We start from the raw sequence: 18,595 nt of genomic DNA, 5'->3' as shown, positions 1-18,595 counted from the left end.
AGAAGAAAACTTTATAATTGTCAATTGTTAACTACCTCTGAGTCATGTCAGAGGATTACGATCAAAACTGAGTCAGATCCACCTGAGGATCCTGGTTTATATGCACCTTCCAGGTCAAACAATTCTTTTTGGATCTCGTCATTATTGGGGGAATATTTTTCCCGCCTCTGTGCACGGCGCTGCCCTCCTGTTTGTGGCGACGCAGCCTGACCAGCTTGAATCCCATCAGCCGAGTTCAGACACCAACATCAGCTCAGGAACGAGGCTGATCAAGGTGTTCAGCTTCACTGTTAAACCACATAAATGTTTAAATTTGCAGCTCTGTCATTCAGAAATGCTCAGTAAAAAAACACTTTTTGCTTGTAAATATGTGCAGATTACTCTCAAAGTTTTAACGAACACTGATATAATTTATCTCATAAATTACCGCCCTAGCATTTCTTTAAAGGAATGCATATCGCCCGCCACCTTTTACGAGATAGATTTAGACTAAGAGTATCTTATGATGAGAAATGGCAGAGTTACTGTACAGCCATATAAGCTAAACCTTGAAAGTAACATTATCCACATTCTTGTGCAAAACTGTAATATCTTTCATGACCTGGTGGTGCTGGGAGTACATGTTGTGAATGACTCTCAGCTACTACCACACCAAATTTTAGCTCAGTATCTCTGATCTGTAGCCATTTCTGTAAAGGTTAAAGTCGATTAGATGCAGTCATGTTGAATTCTGTTGACTCCAAAGAACAATCAGCTGCAGACGTGCATCTGATGATTACTTTCTGAAAGTTTCATTAAAATCTGTCCTGTGGTTCATGAAATATTTTGCAAACAGACAGACATACACACCTAAACAAAAAAACAAACAAAAAAGAAGAAAACTATTTTCCAAACACTTCCATGTGGAGTTAATTTCATACAAGTCATTTAAAACGCTGCTGTGCATTGATTTTAACCAGTCCAGATGCAGTTTTTACCATCACACAGTGAAAATCTCTAAAAAGACCATCCAGTAACAAGTCCAAACTCCAAACACCCATCTACTCTAATCATCATGGAGCTTCCTACCTGCAGGATATTAAATTAAGAGCTGTTCTGGCTCATCTTCTCCAGGTTTCCAGGTTGTTTAATAATCCCTCGATGTCTCTAACCTTACAGCTTGTACTTCTTTTGCATTTCAGTTTGCATCGTGGGAATCAACACTGTGGAAAGATTGACAGCTTTTTTTTGTTCCTCTTTCATTTGACAAAGAGTACATTATTACAGAAGTGGCATGCAGACCACCCGCCCCCTCCACACCCCCCAGGCAGAAGGCATGAGCTTCACCGCAGAGCGATCAAAGGGCATTTGTTATTATTCCTCTTTTATACGACGGAGGCCAAAAAGGTTGTTCCATTTTTCTACAAATCAATTCTTGGCCTCCCGCCTGAACAGCGAGGTCCCAGTGAAACACGTTATAATAACAGGGAGCGTGAATGTGACACCTGGAGACCTGTCGCTCTTGTTTTTCACATGCATGCAGGTGAATAATAAAGAGCCACTGCTCTGCATTTCATTTATTGCTCGTATAGCCGTTGTCACACCTTTTTTTTTTTTTTTTTAACTCTGTCATGCTGCTTTTGTGGTCACATCAGTGTGACACAGTCACATTGTTCCAGTTTTTTTTACTTCAGTGAAACAATTTTACACTTTGTAACTATGCCAAAGCTGATAATTAAAAATCAAAATGTCAGAAACTTTTTGACTGTGCTGAACGCCTGCTGATCCTTCAGAAATGAGCTCCTCTGTTTGTAATAATGTTTTTTTCCACTTGGCAGGTTAGATTTCTCTTTTTAAAACACTTTTAAAGCTGAGCAATTTAATCCAAGAGCAAGCCAATATTTCCCCCTAACTAATTTATTAGCAAAAAGGTGAGGTGATTTCAAAGTTTACACACCTTCAAAAAATTGCCTCACAAGGACTTTGTTCTGGTGTTTTTTCCACCTTGGAAACACAGATATTAAACATGTTTAGAGCTTTAGGGATTAAATCGATTTTCCTTTGGCACAGATGCAGAGAAGTGTAGCTGCATCGAAAATCTTGCACAGTGTCACCTTTTAAAGTCAAATTCTATATGCAAGGAATGATAAATAATGCAGTTATTGCTCATAGTGAAGGATTGTCTAAAGACTCTGCGTGACAGAAAAAAAGGGATTCCAGAGAAGTAATTTGGAAAGTGGTAAAGTTTTAATGTTGTCTGTAGAGTGTGGGAGTTTTTGTCAATAGTCCAGGGATGTCAGTGAGGTGGAGGTTGTTATTTTCCCCTCAGGCCCAATTTTTGGAATATATCTCCTTGAAAGTGACAGATGTAAAGCTCCAATTTAAAATGCCTGTGTCATCACATTGTCTGCTCTAAGAAAGAATTGAGGAAAATAATCATTATTTGACAATTAAGTAAAATTCCAAAATAGTAATTTTATAGCTGCTTTGACTTAATTTACCTTCTTGAACACAATTTTTTTTACTTTAATTTATTTATTTACTCCCCATATCTGTGTGGTTATCCGTAAATACCGGTTGTGTCCCATGTTGGCCTGTAGGGGGCAGGCTGCAGCGTCTCTTTACACCGGAAGTACGAGCAGGCACGTGACACCTAACAGGAAGTAAATAAACTGCATTCCCGCGCAGTTAAATCGAATCAGCGAGCCGTCTCGGTGTAAAAAAAATATCCGAGGATAATGGACGAGCTTTATTTGGATAATATCGACGAATATGTCAACGACCACAACAAGATTGTACGGATGTTTTTGAAATCTCAACGTATTTTGTTGTTGTTTTTTTGTTTACCTAATATGACCTAGCTAGGAGACGATTAGCCGCGGAATTACGTAGACGAAACCTGACAGTTTAGCATTGCCTTACTTTCACAATTATAATTCTACCTAGAACTCCATATATTAATAATTACTTTGATTTTTTAGGGTTGTTTAGTTTATTCGGCTTTAAAATTATATTCTAAATGTCGCTTCAATTTATTAAGAAGTCCTTTTTTGTCTAAGCTATCGCACTTAACCGCCAACACCTGCGTTAGGCCAGGGTTCAGGACCAAGAAAAGAGTGAATATTGTATATGTTTTAAAAGTATTATAATATGTAGGCTGGCCGAAGCAAAACGATGGCCAAGAAGCGTTCATTAAAGTAGGTGTAGGATTCATTTAATAAAATCTTTAATGTCTAAACACTTTTCTTTTTATTTCCCAGGTAACTTATAAATGGCTGAGTCTCACACTGGGAGTCCATGTCAACACAGCAAAACAGTAAGTTATTCTGCTTTTCTTTAGGGCCAAAATTTAAAAAAAAAAAACAGTGCAGAGATCTTAAAAGATTTATACTCAGCTTTATTAAAACCATATTGTCTAATTGATTATTGTTTTTAGTTTAAAGTCATTCACACAATTTAGTCTTCCCAGTAACATTTATTAATATCAACAAGCTCCTGATCCCCTTGTATGATACAGATTAATGATAAATAATATCATTGTGTTCAGCCAAGAATCAAATATTTTCACCTGTCATGTATGAGAATAATAAGAAACTACTAAATATTAAAAAGTATCAAATGTTTTATTCTAACAGAAGGTCATGCTGGTTTGTTTTGCTTATTGGTGTTTAACTTTTAACAGCGAAGGAGAAACAAGTTGAATTCAAGTCCAGTTAAAGGACCAGATACAATATGATGACATTTATAAAATACCATCCAGTTAAACAAACCTTCCATGGTGAATAAAGGTGTGAAGACAGTGGAGAAGAAAAGCTCCACCAGCGGCGTTAAACACAGATGATGTCCATCAGCTTTAAAATGAATCAAAAGAAGAATAAGCTGTTAGGAGTTGCAGTCCTTTCTCAGTTAAATGTATATAAAACGTTGTTTTCAGGATGCTTTACCATTACTTGGAGCACAAGAGGAAAGAGAGCTCACCTCAGCTCCACGCCACGTATCTGGTGTCAGGGAAGTCTGTGGACAACGGTCAAACCGTGAGTAATAAGAACTTCTCTGGCACATACTGAATCTGTCTAGACCCTTTTTGATATATTTTTGTTTGTTTTTAGTGTCACAAAGTGTCGGTTGTCAGAGAAGAACAGCTGGAAGGTGTGTAAATATAATAGTATTTATTTTTCCCCATTTTGTCATTCAGTAACAGCAAATAAGTCCTATTATAAAGTGTTATAATGTTGAACATTTGGTTTTTGTCTTTTTACCCTTTTTAATGCTTGAAACTGTGTAAATTATTGTTTTGTTTCAGATTTTAAATCAAAGATGACTTTGGTCGTGAGCATTCATGTTTACAGCGTCCAGAAAGCGTTACTGAGGGACAGCGGTCCCCTCTACAGCGTTGACTACGATGCTGTGAAAGACAATTTAAAGAACTGCAGCAGGTATGTTGGCTTTTACATCATCGTAGTTATGTTTTATTTGTTTTTGTGACGCGTTAGGCTGATAAACAGTTCTTTTTCTTCGTAGATACAGCTCGATCCGCTGCGCCAGCGCTGTGCCCATGTCTTCTGTGGAGCTGCGGCAGGCGCGGGAAAAGGAGCAAGCGCCGACATCTGTGCCTGAAAACAAAAAACCTGCCGTAAACGGGGGCGCGAGTGTGGCCTCCAAACCATCGGCCAAGGCTCCAAAGGGCATCATGGGAATGCTTTCGTTTAAATCTACATCGAAGAATCAAGACGGCAGCAAAGATATTAAACCTGAACAGAAAGAAGTTGCTCCTGTGGTAAGATGTTTGTGTCTCAGTGTGATAAGTAAATGGTTTCCAGAACAAAACAGGAATTGCTGCAGATGTTTATTGTCTTGTTTCGCATTTCAGACGGATCCTCCAAAAAGCAAACCAGCTGCAAAGACCAATCCGATGGCCAACTTCTTTGGGAGTCAGACAAGTGAGTGCAAAGAAATGTTATCAAAACAGACTCAATTCTATTATCATTAATCCGTAACAGATAAGGAGGAAGAAGAAGGAAACAAATTTTACAGTTTTGAACGTGATCGTCAGTCTGAACTTTGTGTTAATCTTCTCTAGAAAAAGCCGACAGACCCATAAAGGAGGAGCAAGAGGCTCGGACAGCCGTCGTGTCGGAGCAGAATCAGAGTTCCCAACAAGAGGAAGAACCAGAACCAGAACCTGCAGCCGTGCAGCAAAAAGACACCAAGACAGACTCCAGGAGGTGTGTGTTCAAATCCAGCGGGGGGACTTAAAAAAGAAACAAAATATTCCCGTCAGATGATCAAACCATGATCTCGTCTCCATTAAGGAGCACAGAAGGCGGCGTGATGTGGAAGGTGGTTAATTTGTGACACAGTATTTGTATTTCTTTCTCGAATAAAAGCAAAACTAAGCGAATAGAAGAGTCTGACAGTGAGGAGGAGAAGATGGAGAAGAAAAAGAGGCGACGGATCAAAAGACCAGAGCCAGACAGCAGCGATGAAGATGGTTAGTTTGGTTTTCTTTTCTAGATTATAAAAAAGACTTTTATTGTTATTTTGACTTTTTTATCTAAACAGTTGAAGTTAAAAAATAACCTGGCAGTAAATTGTGGAAAAATATATATAGTTAAAAGTATATGCAATACATTTTGTCATCATTAGACCATCATGTAAATCCAAAATATCTGCAGAACAATTGTAGAAAACTGGAGTTTGTTCTCTTTGTTTCAGTCATCCCAGATTCTCCACAGCCGCTGGAAACAAAAGACCCGAGTCCTAAAAAGGAGGTCGAAGCTGCTCAGCTTTCACATGTAATTTATTTGATTGTTGAGTTTAAAACTCGATGCTGCAGATTGCAACATTTTCACAACAAATCAATAATTCTAATGGTGTTTGATTACATTTTTATTTATTCAGGGGAATTCTGAGACCAAAGTAAGGAAGAGGAGGCGAGTCCTGAAGTCACATGTCTTTCTGGATGATGAAGGATGTATGGGTATGAAAAACAGGAGAAAACATTCTTTATTCTGCTTCATATAAGCATCTGCTGCTGTAATAATAATCAGTTTAATCAAATTTGTTCAAAGATTTATCACTTTATGGCCTTAAACCTTAGTTTGGTGCTGATTTATTTTAGTTTTAACCTCGTATTCCCCGATCACTGTTGTCTGCACAAAAATGAAACTTAATTTAAAAAATTTATTATTTGAAAGAAAAAACATCCTGATATAATAAATATTTTTATGTTTAGTACATTTTTCTAAGTTAGACATTAATTCTGTTAAAAGAAAGAAAAGAAACAGTAGTTTCCACAGAAAGTTTATTGATAGTTTTTTTTAATAATTCATAACTTTTGTTTTTTTTTACCAGTGACAGAAAAAGGCTACGAGAGCGAATCTTATTCTGAGACAGAGGACGATTTTCAACCCTCCAAACAACCGAGAGACAACTTTAAAGCAAAACTTCCATCAAGCAGCAAAGAAAACGAGAAAAAAAGTCAGAAGAGATCTTCAGCAAGCTCACAGAAAGGAACTAAACAAGCTTCTATTACGGGATTTTTTCAGAAGAAATGACAGAAGACAGTACTGACTCGGGTCAGACACACGGACAGATGTCCAAGAAGGACTGAAACACTCTGATGGACGTGTCCAGTTCAGGAAGACACATTTTACTTTTCTACGATTATCATCTGTAAACTAGCGTAATATTCAATAAAACATAAAAACTGAGATCAGGTTTGTGCTTTTTTGTTTCACACGGTGGTTAGCAGGATTATCTTCTTTTTACTCTTCTAAAATATAACACAGAAGTAATACTTCAAGCAGAAAATGTGCACATTTAGCCTGTTTGAGTCCAGTAAAAATACAGAAACTCAACTCCAGGTAAAATTTTATTTCCTTTATTCACACCACTGTTTGTGTTTATTGTAGTGAACTTTGTGCGATTTTTTCCGTTCGTGCATCAACATTTGGATCAATCAGAAGTAGTGTGCGATATCTTTTAGTGATTAGATTAAATAAAGATTGTTGGTTTGAATATAGAATATACAGTAAATATAAATTTAGTTGTGATGCAAATTAGTGGTGCTTTATAGTCAGTAAATTTTCCAGTCTCAGGTATGTATGGATGCTTTGATTCTTTATTGCTGATTAATTATTTCTGTGCAATTGTTGCTGTTAATCCTGCAGAATCAGCTGCCCTGTTTTTGTCTTTATTTATCTTCCTTTTAACTTTCAGCTACTGTCTTGCTAATTTTAGCTTTTAGCTGTTGTTTTACTGATTTTAGCTTCTTTTCTTCATCAAGGTCATTCAGCTCTCCACATTCATGCTGCATTTTAAGAGAAAAAGACAATTTCTCTAGTTTGGTTTTATCTTGAGCAGCAATTCTGCAAATTACTTTATTTTTTTCACTTATTGACATTTTACTTTTTAGCTAATTTATCAAAACTCAATTCTATTAGCTCAACTTTTCATTCAGCTCATGTATCTCGTTTCCAGTCTTTACTGTCTGCATGGATCTTCAGTGGGGCGACAGAGGACATCCAAACGCTGCAAAGCAACAGAAACAAAATTAGTAACTTCACAGAAAAATGTGTTCACTAACACAAGCAGTACTTAGGATACAAAAAATGTAAAAGTGACGCCATGTTTGACCAACCTGTATGAAGGTTCCTGGTGTGAAACACAGCTGTCCAGCTGCCCACAGCGGCACCATGAGGACCGAGGACAGAGTTATGGTCCATCCCAGAGCATACGCCCAGTCAGGGTAAACATACTCATTAATCTTCAGGTGTTTGTAATCAACCAGGTGCAAGATGAAGGAAATCTGAAAAGGATTTACAAAACGTAGCACAACTGAATGGTAATTCTGCTGGAAATCATCAAAGTTGACCAATAAAACTGGAATATGAGTCTTAATTTTCAGGTTTATTCATGTCCGTATTCAGCCTCACCAGTGTCAGCAGAGGAATGATGTATTTCCAGCAGAGTTTAAAGAAAGCAGATGGTTTCTGTCCTGTCATGTCCTTGATAATGTTCAAAAGACGATCAGCTCCTGATCAGAAGTCAGATATTTTTATATTTTAATTATGTTACTAGATTTAAACAAACTTAGGTGCCAGTCTTGTTTGTTTTGAGGAAACAGGAGCTGCTTTGTGTAGCTAAAAACACTGATTTGTAGATTTTCTTACCAAAGGTCCAGGCTACAGCCAGGCAGAGACATACAGTCATAAAATCCTGACACGCTCTGGTGCAACCATAGTAATCAATGAGCTGGAAGATGTAAACTCCTCCCTGAAGCAGAGAGAAAGAAAGAAAACACGTGAAAGATCTTTTTAATTAAAATAATAATAAATAAACACCAAGTTTTATTTACCTCTGTGACCATAGATAGATGTAGGAGGAAGAAGGACGAACAGATAAAGAGGACGAACATCTCCCGCCTCATTGGAGCACGAAACAGCTTCGGATGCAGGTCGCAGACTGAAGTGATCACACTTTCCACGGACACAAACTGGACACAAGAACAAAGGGTTTGAGTTGACTATCTTTAACTCAAGAGGCAGTTTGTGAACCTGTCTTACATGTGTGTCCACAGTGAGCAGAATCAGCATCAGGAAGAAGCAGACAGTCCAGAGCTGTGGTAAAGGCATCATGGCTGTAGCCTGGGGGTAGGCGACAAAGGCCAAACCTGGACCTGGTGATTAGAAACAAGCAAATATTCTTTACTTCAGTGGTTTACAGAACATAAAAACTTAGCTAGCTTTTAATCAGCTGAATTTAAAAGTACGCTTGTGATCTGTTATGTTTTGGGGATCAATGTCAGCAACTTCCACACCAGATTTGGCACATTTTTTCTAAAGTTGACTGAATTATAGCTATTTTTGTGATTTTAATGTCAGGTGGCTGTGACAAAAACACACCTGAGTCAGCCACATTGTCCACACTAACGCCTTGTTTCTGAGCCATGAATCCCAGGACAGAGAAGACGACAAATCCAGCAACAAAACTGGTTCCACTGTTCAGCAGGCAGAGCCAGAAGCAGTCCCTAAGGGTCAGAGTGGTGAATATATGACCGACAACTAATCCTCCAATCCTTAACACCTTTAATAGTTTCATGTAACATACTTGTAGCAGTTGTTGTGGTAGTCATTATAGCTGCCCAGAACATTCAGGGTTCCTATAACCAAACTGTAGGAGAAGAATATCTGAGACGATGCCTCCATCCAGACCTGTCACATCAGAGACATTTTATTCATCTCAGGTGTTTTTTTTAACATGATTTGCTTGGAGTTGTGTTGAACATGTATAAGCAGTCAGTGTCTTACTTGCTGTACACATCAGTCAGAGTGATCTCACTTCGAGGTTTATTTATAGAAAGGCTCATTCAAGAGCATTGGGTCCCCAATCCTGGTCCTGGTCACTACCCTGCATGTTTGAGCTGTTTTTCTGCTCTTCAGCAGAATCCTGTTAATAACTCAGTCATTCAACTCAGGTGACTTAAAGCAGAGAAACAGCTAAAACATGCAGGGTGGTGGCCCACAAGGACCAGGACTGGGGACCCTTGATTTAAAGGTTCTGCATTGGTTCCAAGTCTGCAGTTGGAACTTTAAAATATTTTGTCTGCATGTAGTTGTTGGTCTTGAACCTTTAAAATTATTGTGCTAAACTTTACAAATGAGCAGCTTACCTCAAGGTTAGCCAGGCGGTTTATATCCGGATACAGGTAATAATAAATTCCATCCCAAGCTCCAGGTAAAGTTATGCCTCTGATCAGCAGGATGAGGAGCATCACGTATGGGAAGGTGGCTGTAAAATATGCTACCTTTGAAAATGAAACAAAATACTTAACTTTCAGAGATGCTCAGGGTTAGCAGTTCCAGTGAAATATGAGGTGCTCTTTAATACCTTTCCAGATGATCTGATGCCTTTCCAAATGCTAAAGAAGCAGATCAACCAGCTGACCAGCAGACACAAGGCCAGCTCCCATCTGATGCTGCCCAGCTCCTCAATACCTGAAGACATGTTTAGTACCCGCCGCCTGAAGAGAAACATTCAGCCGGACCAAAGTTATGTGCTTGATTTTTATAATTTTGTATACACATTAAAGAAGACAACAGATTGTGCAGCTGGGAATGGGAAACTCAAAGTTTTATACCTAAAAAAATAATACATCTAGGATTTTGGCTTCCCAATTGGACTTTACCAGTTCAAACCAATACTTTATCTTTTTTTATGACACAATAATTTATATTTCATGACGTTTAATTAAAGAAGAAATTTTGGACTCACTCCCAGAACTCAGTTGCAGCCGAGGTGGTGTTGGTAAAAGGCACAGTAAGATTAGATGAATTCAAAGACTGGAGGCCGAGACAGGTAACTGGATATAATAGAAAAAGAAACATCTTTATCACAACTGTCAGATATACATCTTTATTATTTTCTCATTTATCTGAGAGCAAAACTTATTGAACATTTTGCTTTTGCACACAACATGACTCTTTTTCTTACTCAAAAACAAAAAAACATGTAATAAATATGAATATCAAGGCGTTTAATTACATCTAATTTAGGTCATTATTGTATTTTATAGCAGTTTGGTCCTACCTGTGTTCCAGGTGTTGTCACAGCTGGCCCACGGAAGTTGGGATCTGAATGAGAAAAACAGGTAGAAGAGAGCCCAAGCTTGGACTAAAATGTAGCCGAAGACATAAAGTTTCATCATTAAAAGTCCATATCCGATCCCTGAAACAAACATTAGTGTCATGATTTAAACGTGTAACTGGGAGAGACTGCAGACAAACAGTTTGATTCTTAATATTTAATTTGAACAACAGATCAGCTCACCTTTTGCCAGGGGGCACAGTTTGTTCCAGCAGGTGATGAAACCTTCCTGGGTGTACTGACCGAATGAAGTCTCCATGAGGAACAGAGGTATCCCAGAAACCACAGCAAACAGAGTGTATGGAACCAAAAAGGCACCTGTGAACATCAAGATTGAGGTATGACAAATAACTGTACCGATCATCTTTTACTCCATAAAAGCTGGACTCAACACAATCTAAAGCTCGGCCCATTACCTCCTCCGTTCTTGTAGCAGAGATAAGGAAATCTCCACACGTTGCCCAGGCCCACCACGTTCCCTGCAACAACTAGAACATATTCTGTCTTACTGGCCCACTGTCCTCTGTCTCCATCCCTCATCGGGTGTTTGGTTCTTCTTCCTTCTCTGTTCATCTCAGTTAATCTTACTGAGCAAAGACAAATCCAGCTATTATTGTGAATGTGACCTAATTTGATTACGAGCCTTACAAAAAAAAATTTTTGCATTTGAATTCAATGCAAATTCCATGTCAAAGTTTTGTTTTGCCAAAGATTCAGAACAAGGTGCAAGATAAATACAGTTAAAACAAATTTTTAAGCACACTGCATAAAAAGTAACATTTTGTAGACCTTTTTTCCTCACTGTCTGACTATAAATCAGACCACAGTTTGCTAATGCACACAGAGACAGAGACCTTAATTATGAAGTTATGTCCTTCAGTCTGATAAAACTTACAGTGGCTTGCAAAACTTTTCATATCCCTTTAACTTTTCCATGTTTTGTCACATTAAAACCACAAACATAAATATATTTCATTACAGTTTAATGTGAAAGACCAACACAAAGTGGTAAACAACGGTGAAGTGGAAAGAAAATTATACATAATTCAAAACATTTTTTACAAATAAACAAATGAAAAGTGTGCTGCCCAATAAATGTTTTGTTCCAGAAGCTCATTGACTGTCTGTCTGTCAGTAAAGAAATAGCTGGGAGTTACTGCAGTGGTTAGGCAACCATTTTGAGGAGTCTGATTTGTGTGAACCTGGGCAACATTAGGAGATTTTCATAATTTTTCAACAAATTAGGGTTTTACTACCCAAAATCAGAAATTTGCAAACGCTTCAGGCATTTTCCATGTTTTGGAGCTAATGTTGCTCATACATAACATTAATATTTCTAAATTCAGTGTGGGACTTTCTTTCTTTTTAAGGATGGATTGTCCTCAAAATAAAAAAGCAGCACAGATCGAGTTTCGGGAATTAACAGTACTGACTCGGGTCAGACACACGGACAGATGTGCAAGAAGGACTGAAACACTCTGATGGACATGTCCAGTTCAGGAAGACACATTTTACTTTTCTAAAATTATCATCTGCAAACTATTCAATAAAACATAAAAACTGAGATCAGGTTTGTGCTTTGTTTGTTTCACACGGTGGTTAGCAGGATTATCTTCTTTTACTCTTATAAAACATAACACAGAAGTAATACTTCAAGCAGAAAATGTGCACATTCAGCTTGTTTGAGTCCAGTAAGAACACACTAATGTTTACAGAAACTCAACTGCAGGTAAAATTTTATTTGCAATTTCTCCAGTTTCTTCTCTGGTGTCCTCATGGATCTTCAGTGGGGCGACAGAGGACATCCAAACGCTGCAAAGCAACAGAAAAATACCGATTGTGAACACAAACACAAGCAGTATTTAGAATTTAAAACAGGGAAATGAATCCCAGAATGCTAAATCACTGGAACATGAAAATGGCTGCCATGCAACAGCTTTTGTGTTTAAGTTGCTTATTGGTGGATTATCGAGTGTTGCTTTTATTATGACTCATCTGCAGGAGTCTCCTCGTGGAGGACCAACCTGTCTGAAGGTTCCTGGTGTGAAACACAGCTGTCCAGCTGCCCACAGCGGCACCATGAGGACCGAGGACAGAGTTATGGTCCATCCCAGAGCATACGCCCAGTCAGGGTAAACATACTCATTAATCTTCAGGTGTTTGTAATCAACCAGGTGCAAGATGAAGGAAATCTGAAAAGGATTTACAAAACGTAGCACAACTGAATGGTAATTCTGCTGGAAATCATCAAAGTTGACCAATAAAACTGGAATATGAGTCTTAATTTTCAGGTTTATTCATGTCCGTATTCAGCCTCACCAGTGTCAGCAGAGGAATGATGTATTTCCAGCAGAGTTTAAAGAAAGCAGATGGTTTCTGTCCTGTCATGTCCTTGATAATGTTCAAAAGACGATCAGCTCCTGATCAGAAGTCAGATATTTTTATATTTTAATTATGTTACTAGATTTAAACAAACTTAGGTGCCAGTCTTGTTTGTTTTGAGGAAACAGGAGCTGCTTTGTGTAGCTAAAAACACTGATTTGTAGATTTTCTTACCAAAGGTCCAGGCTACAGCCAGGCAGAGACATACAGTCATAAAATCCTGACACGCTCTGGTGCAACCATAGTAATCAATGAGCTGGAAGATGTAAACTCCTCCCTGAAGCAGAGAGAAAGAAAGAAAACACGTGAAAGATCTTTTTAATTAAAATAATAATAAATAAACACCAAGTTTTATTTACCTCTGTGACCATAGATAGATGTAGGAGGAAGAAGGACGAACAGATAAAGAGGACGAACATCTCCCGCCTCATTGGAGCACGAAACAGCTTCGGATGCAGGTCGCAGACTGAAGTGATCACACTTTCCACGGACACAAACTGGACACAAGAACAAAGGGTTTGAGTTGACTATCTTTAACTCAAGAGGCAGTTTGTGAACCTGTCTTACATGTGTGTCCACAGTGAGCAGAATCAGCATCAGGAAGAAGCAGACAGTCCAGAGCTGTGGTAAAGGCATCATGGCTGTAGCCTGGGGGTAGGCGACAAAGGCCAAACCTGGACCTGGTGATTAGAAACAAGCAAATATTCTTTACTTCAGTGGTTTACAGAACATAAAAACTTAGCTAGCTTTTAATCAGCTGAATTTAAAAGTACGCTTGTGATCTGTTATGTTTTGGGGATCAATGTCAGCAACTTCCACACCAGATTTGGCACATTTTTTCTAAAGTTGACTGAATTATAGCTATTTTTGTGATTTTAATGTCAGGTGGCTGTGACAAAAACACACCTGAGTCAGCCACATTGTCCACACTAACGCCTTGTTTCTGAGCCATGAATCCCAGGACAGAGAAGACGACAAATCCAGCAACAAAACTGGTTCCACTGTTCAGCAGGCAGAGCCAGAAGCAGTCCCTAAGGGTCAGAGTGGTGAATATATGACCGACAACTAATCCTCCAATCCTTAACACCTTTAATAGTTTCATGTAACATACTTGTAGCAGTTGTTGTGGTAGTCATTATAGCTGCCCAGAACATTCAGGGTTCCTATAACCAAACTGTAGGAGAAGAATATCTGAGACGATGCCTCCATCCAGACCTGTCACATCAGAGACATTTTATTCATCTCAGGTGTTTTTTTTAACATGATTTGCTTGGAGTTGTGTTGAACATGTATAAGCAGTCAGTGTCTTACTTGCTGTACACATCAGTCAGAGTGATCTCACTTCGAGGTTTATTTATAGAAAGGCTCATTCAAGAGCATTGGGTCCCCAATCCTGGTCCTGGTCACTACCCTGCATGTTTGAGCTGTTTTTCTGCTCTTCAGCAGAATCCTGTTAATAACTCAGTCATTCAACTCAGGTGACTTAAAGCAGAGAAACAGCTAAAACATGCAGGGTGGTGGCCCACAAGGACCAGGACTGGGGACCCTTGATTTAAAGGTTCTGCATTGGTTCCAAGTCTGCAGTTGGAACTTTAAAATATTTTGTCTGCATGTAGTTGTTGGTCTTGAACCTTTAAAATTATTGTGCTAAACTTTACAAATGAGCAGCTTACCTCAAGGTTAGCCAGGCGGTTTATATCCGGATACAGGTAATAATAAATTCCATCCCAAGCTCCAGGTAAAGTTATGCCTCTGATCAGCAGGATGAGGAGCATCACGTATGGGAAGGTGGCTGTAAAATATGCTACCTTTGAAAATGAAACAAAATACTTAACTTTCAGAGATGCTCAGGGTTAGCAGTTCCAGTGAAATATGAGGTGCTCTTTAATACCTTTCCAGATGATCTGATGCCTTTCCAAATGCTAAAGAAGCAGATCAACCAGCTGACCAGCAGACACAAGGCCAGCTCCCATCTGATGCTGCCCAGCTCCTCAATACCTGAAGACATGTTTAGTACCCGCCGCCTGAAGAGAAACATTCAGCCGGACCAAAGTTATGTGCTTGATTTTTATAATTTTGTATACACATTAAAGAAGACAACAGATTGTGCAGCTGGGAATGGGAAACTCAAAGTTTTATACCTAAAAAAATAATACATCTAGGATTTTGGCTTCCCAATTGGACTTTACCAGTTCAAACCAATACTTTATCTTTTTTTATGACACAATAATTTATATTTCATGACGTTTAATTAAAGAAGAAATTTTGGACTCACTCCCAGAACTCAGTTGCAGCCGAGGTGGTGTTGGTAAAAGGCACAGTAAGATTAGATGAATTCAAAGACTGGAGGCCGAGACAGGTAACTGGATATAATAGAAAAAGAAACATCTTTATCACAACTGTCAGATATACATCTTTATTATTTTCTCATTTATCTGAGAGCAAAACTTATTGAACATTTTGCTTTTGCACACAACATGACTCTTTTTCTTACTCAAAAACAAAAAAACATGTAATAAATATGAATATCAAGGCGTTTAATTACATCTAATTTAGGTCATTATTGTATTTTATAGCAGTTTGGTCCTACCTGTGTTCCAGGTGTTGTCACAGCTGGCCCACGGAAGTTGGGATCTGAATGAGAAAAACAGGTAGAAGAGAGCCCAAGCTTGGACTAAAATGTAGCCGAAGACATAAAGTTTCATCATTAAAAGTCCATATCCGATCCCTGAAACAAACATTAGTGTCATGATTTAAACGTGTAACTGGGAGAGACTGCAGACAAACAGTTTGATTCTTAATATTTAATTTGAACAACAGATCAGCTCACCTTTTGCCAGGGGGCACAGTTTGTTCCAGCAGGTGATGAAACCTTCCTGGGTGTACTGACCGAATGAAGTCTCCATGAGGAACAGAGGTATCCCAGAAACCACAGCAAACAGAGTGTATGGAACCAAAAAGGCACCTGTGAACATCAAGATTGAGGTATGACAAATAACTGTACCGATCATCTTTTACTCCATAAAAGCTGGACTCAACACAATCTAAAGCTCGGCCCATTACCTCCTCCGTTCTTGTAGCAGAGATAAGGAAATCTCCACACGTTGCCCAGGCCCACCACGTTCCCTGCAACAACTAGAACATATTCTGTCTTACTGGCCCACTGTCCTCTGTCTCCATCCCTCATCGGGTGTTTGGTTCTTCTTCCTTCTCTGTTCATCTCAGTTAATCTTAGTGAGCAAAGACAAATCCAGCTTTTATTGTAAAAAAAAAAAAAAATTGCATTTGAAATTATTGTAAATTCAGTGTCAAAGTTTTGTTTTGCAAAAGATTCAGAGCAAGGTGCAATGTAAATCCATTTAAAACAGATGTCTTTATGTATGCTGTATAAAAAGACATGTAACCATTTTTTCCCCTCATGTCCAGACAAGGACAGGTCTCAAGTCCATCACAGGGACAAACAACCATTCATGCTTTCACTCACACCAAGGGATAATGTAGATTTACCATTGAACCTAGCTGGAGTAAACGCACACATGCACACGGAGAACATGCAAACTCCACCCAGAAAGGCTCCAGGCCAGTAGGAGATCTTTTGACCTTCATGCAGGGAGGCAACAGCTCTAACCACTTCACCACTGTGCCGCCACAGTAAAGGTGACGATGTTCTTGTTGATGCAGGAAGTATTGTTTCGTGTGGAGGTTCCCCTATCTGTGCTGCAAGAACAGTGAAGGTAAATGTGACAAACTGATAAGCGTTGTAATGCTCTGTTTGTTGTTCTATATGAGGGATTTTCAAAGTTTGGGTCAGAACCCCATTCTGGGTCACAAAACACCAAATTGGGGGACTTGAGATGAACTCAGTAAATCAAACAAAATTTAAAAACAGTCTATACGGTCTATTTTCACTATCATTTTTAGAAATATAAAAAATAGTAGTCATAAATGGTAAAACAGGATAATTTGAGTGTGTTATCATTATGCTCTTACTTACAATGTTTTAGCAACATTTATGTAGTTCAGCCAACGATATTTGGGGTCACAAGTCTTTGCTTTTATTTTTGGAATCATAAGATAAAACGTTTGGGAACCACAGGTTTAAATTAGTCTTCTCTGAGTTACGAACAGATAGCTCAGTATGCATTTCAGCTCATTTTTACTTGTAATATGTGAACACGTAACTCTGATGTTTGTTGCTTAAAGATCTAAATCTTGTTACCAGTAGCACTGTGGTATGGTGGCCGACAGGTGCAAACGCTCTGCAAACACATGAATGATGCGAATTCCAAAATGCTCAAACAGACACAAAAACAACCAAATGCAAATGAAAAAAGCTGTAAATAGTAAAAACACCAGCAAGGAAAAAAAGAGCTGCAAACTTACTCCACAAAATGGAAGTGCACCAGACCACTAGGGGGACTCCATGTTGGATATTTGAGCTCTCTTCAATGACATATACACGTATATATAGAATATAAGTCATTGGGTCTTATTCTGCCATTGTAGTCAGATATGGTTCAGACCTCCTCTGTGTCTCTCAGTGGTTCATTTAGGAACCATCAACAAATTACTGAACCATTGATAGTTCACTTAGGGTATGGGGTTCCATTAGTGCCAAAAATATGTTTATGTGTCTATGTAAGCCGTGTATGTAGCATGCTTATGGGGTTCCATTAGTGCCAAAAATATGTTTATGTGTCTATGTAAGGTGTGTATGTAGCATGCTATGTATATGTTAAGTTATATGAAAGGTGATATGTTAGGTGTATATGTTAAGTAACATAATGATATGTGCAGAACATAGACATAACGCAGTATATAGGCATGTTACAATACATACACACTTAACATATCACCTTTCATATACACCTTACATATCACTTAACATATACATAGCATGCTACATACACACCTTACATAGACACATAAACATATTTTTGGCACTAATGGAACCCCATACTTAGGGACCATCAACAAATTACTGAACCATTAACACTGGACGAACAAAAATTAAATAACCTTCATGTCATGAGAGCTTCTGACCAAGAGTTAATGTTCAGTTGTTTCATTAGGTAGATGTGACTTATTAGTCCAGTCTAATGAAACAATTCAACATTAATTTTTCACCACCTGGTCTCACGACACGGAAGCTATTGAGCAAAAAGCGGTAATTTTTCATAAAAATATAAAGTGCTTTAAAATCCGATACCATTAGGTGTGTACAGTCTAATGAAAGAAATTCTTGTCATGGCTCTGAAGCATTTCAAGACCAAGAAAAGAAGTCATTCAGTCTTTTTGTTGAACTCTCAGGTCCAGGTTTGGCCTTCAGGCTGCAGCTCAGTTCAGGAGCGTCTGCTTCTTCCTGAAGCTGAATCTGCTCACGACACACATGCAGAATACAGTATTTGCTGCACAGTGTTGTCACCGAAACACATGAATGTCAATGTGTTTACTTGTGTTGTTTTCTTCGCCCCCAGGTTGTTAAAGTGGAGAGTTTTATCCCCGCAGTGACCAACTTGTTTCCAAAGTTGTTTTGTGTTCCAGTGAAATACGAGATCGTTGATCCGACTTCCTCACACATCTTCAC

The 18,595-nt window shown here is 38.5% G+C and overlaps 3 protein-coding genes across 3 annotated transcripts; 1 reads left to right on the top strand and 2 right to left on the bottom strand.

Annotated features, from left to right (window-relative positions):
* Positions 1 to 2,620: 2,620 nt before the first annotated feature.
* On the top strand, positions 2,621 to 6,692 carry pold3 (polymerase (DNA-directed), delta 3, accessory subunit). The gene is made up of 12 exons (XM_017410774.3): positions 2,621 to 2,774; positions 3,240 to 3,295; positions 3,914 to 4,013; positions 4,089 to 4,128; positions 4,283 to 4,415; positions 4,501 to 4,756; positions 4,850 to 4,919; positions 5,060 to 5,204; positions 5,367 to 5,470; positions 5,695 to 5,774; positions 5,881 to 5,959; positions 6,334 to 6,692. The coding sequence occupies exons 1-12, from the start codon at positions 2,718 to 2,720 to the stop codon at positions 6,534 to 6,536; spliced, it is 1,323 nt and encodes a 440-aa protein (XP_017266263.1). The 5' UTR covers positions 2,621 to 2,717; the 3' UTR covers positions 6,537 to 6,692.
* On the bottom strand, positions 6,270 to 11,227 carry LOC108232760 (sodium- and chloride-dependent GABA transporter 3-like). Its single transcript, XM_037982114.1, has 14 exons — positions 11,043 to 11,227; positions 10,810 to 10,944; positions 10,570 to 10,707; positions 10,255 to 10,342; positions 9,871 to 10,003; positions 9,653 to 9,787; positions 9,091 to 9,194; positions 8,886 to 9,010; positions 8,547 to 8,659; positions 8,339 to 8,476; positions 8,154 to 8,256; positions 7,917 to 8,017; positions 7,622 to 7,789; positions 6,270 to 7,512 (listed from the first exon to the last, which is right to left on the bottom strand). The coding sequence occupies exons 1-14, from the start codon at positions 11,197 to 11,199 to the stop codon at positions 7,465 to 7,467; spliced, it is 1,686 nt and encodes a 561-aa protein (XP_037838042.1). The 5' UTR covers positions 11,200 to 11,227; the 3' UTR covers positions 6,270 to 7,464.
* A 520-nt stretch (positions 11,228 to 11,747) lies between these two features.
* On the bottom strand, positions 11,748 to 16,232 carry LOC108232809 (sodium- and chloride-dependent GABA transporter 3-like). The gene is made up of 14 exons (XM_017410849.3): positions 16,072 to 16,232; positions 15,839 to 15,973; positions 15,599 to 15,736; positions 15,284 to 15,371; positions 14,900 to 15,032; positions 14,682 to 14,816; positions 14,120 to 14,223; positions 13,915 to 14,039; positions 13,576 to 13,688; positions 13,368 to 13,505; positions 13,183 to 13,285; positions 12,946 to 13,046; positions 12,651 to 12,818; positions 11,748 to 12,438 (listed from the first exon to the last, which is right to left on the bottom strand). Exons 1-14 carry the CDS (start codon positions 16,226 to 16,228, stop codon positions 12,400 to 12,402), a joined length of 1,677 nt encoding a protein of 558 aa, XP_017266338.3. The 5' UTR covers positions 16,229 to 16,232; the 3' UTR covers positions 11,748 to 12,399.
* Between the last annotated feature and the right edge of the window lie 2,363 nt (positions 16,233 to 18,595).

This window comes from Kryptolebias marmoratus, linkage group LG20 (assembly GCF_001649575.2).
Source record: "Kryptolebias marmoratus isolate JLee-2015 linkage group LG20, ASM164957v2, whole genome shotgun sequence".
Taxonomy (NCBI): domain Eukaryota; kingdom Metazoa; phylum Chordata; class Actinopteri; order Cyprinodontiformes; family Rivulidae; genus Kryptolebias; species Kryptolebias marmoratus.
The sequence above is the reverse complement of the archived record's forward strand: the minus strand, read 5'-3'. Positions and strand labels throughout refer to the sequence as shown.

Bases quoted from the DNA above. Each gene is read 5' to 3' on its own strand.
- pold3 (XM_017410774.3), top strand. From the start codon at position 2,718: ATGGACGAGCTTTATTTGGATAATATCGACGAATATGTCAACGACCAC. The intron at 4,014-4,088 runs GTGAGTAATAAG...GTTTGTTTTTAG, and splicing joins CTGTGGACAACGGTCAAACC to TGTCACAAAGTGTCGGTTGT. The intron at 4,416-4,500 runs GTATGTTGGCTT...TTTTCTTCGTAG, and splicing joins AATTTAAAGAACTGCAGCAG to ATACAGCTCGATCCGCTGCG.
- LOC108232760 (XM_037982114.1), bottom strand. From the start codon at position 11,199: ATGAACAGAGAAGGAAGAAGAACCAAACACCCGATGAGGGATGGAGAC. The intron at 10,343-10,569 runs GTAGGACCAAAC...TATTATATCCAG, and splicing joins TGACAACACCTGGAACACAG to TTACCTGTCTCGGCCTCCAG. The intron at 10,004-10,254 runs GTGAGTCCAAAA...GTTTCTCTTCAG, and splicing joins GCTGCAACTGAGTTCTGGGA to GCGGCGGGTACTAAACATGT.
- LOC108232809 (XM_017410849.3), bottom strand. From the start codon at position 16,228: ATGAACAGAGAAGGAAGAAGAACCAAACACCCGATGAGGGATGGAGAC. The intron at 15,737-15,838 runs GTGAGCTGATCT...TGTTTGTTTCAG, and splicing joins ACTGTGCCCCCTGGCAAAAG to GGATCGGATATGGACTTTTA. The intron at 14,817-14,899 runs GTATTAAAGAGC...TCATTTTCAAAG, and splicing joins GCATCAGATCATCTGGAAAG to GTAGCATATTTTACAGCCAC.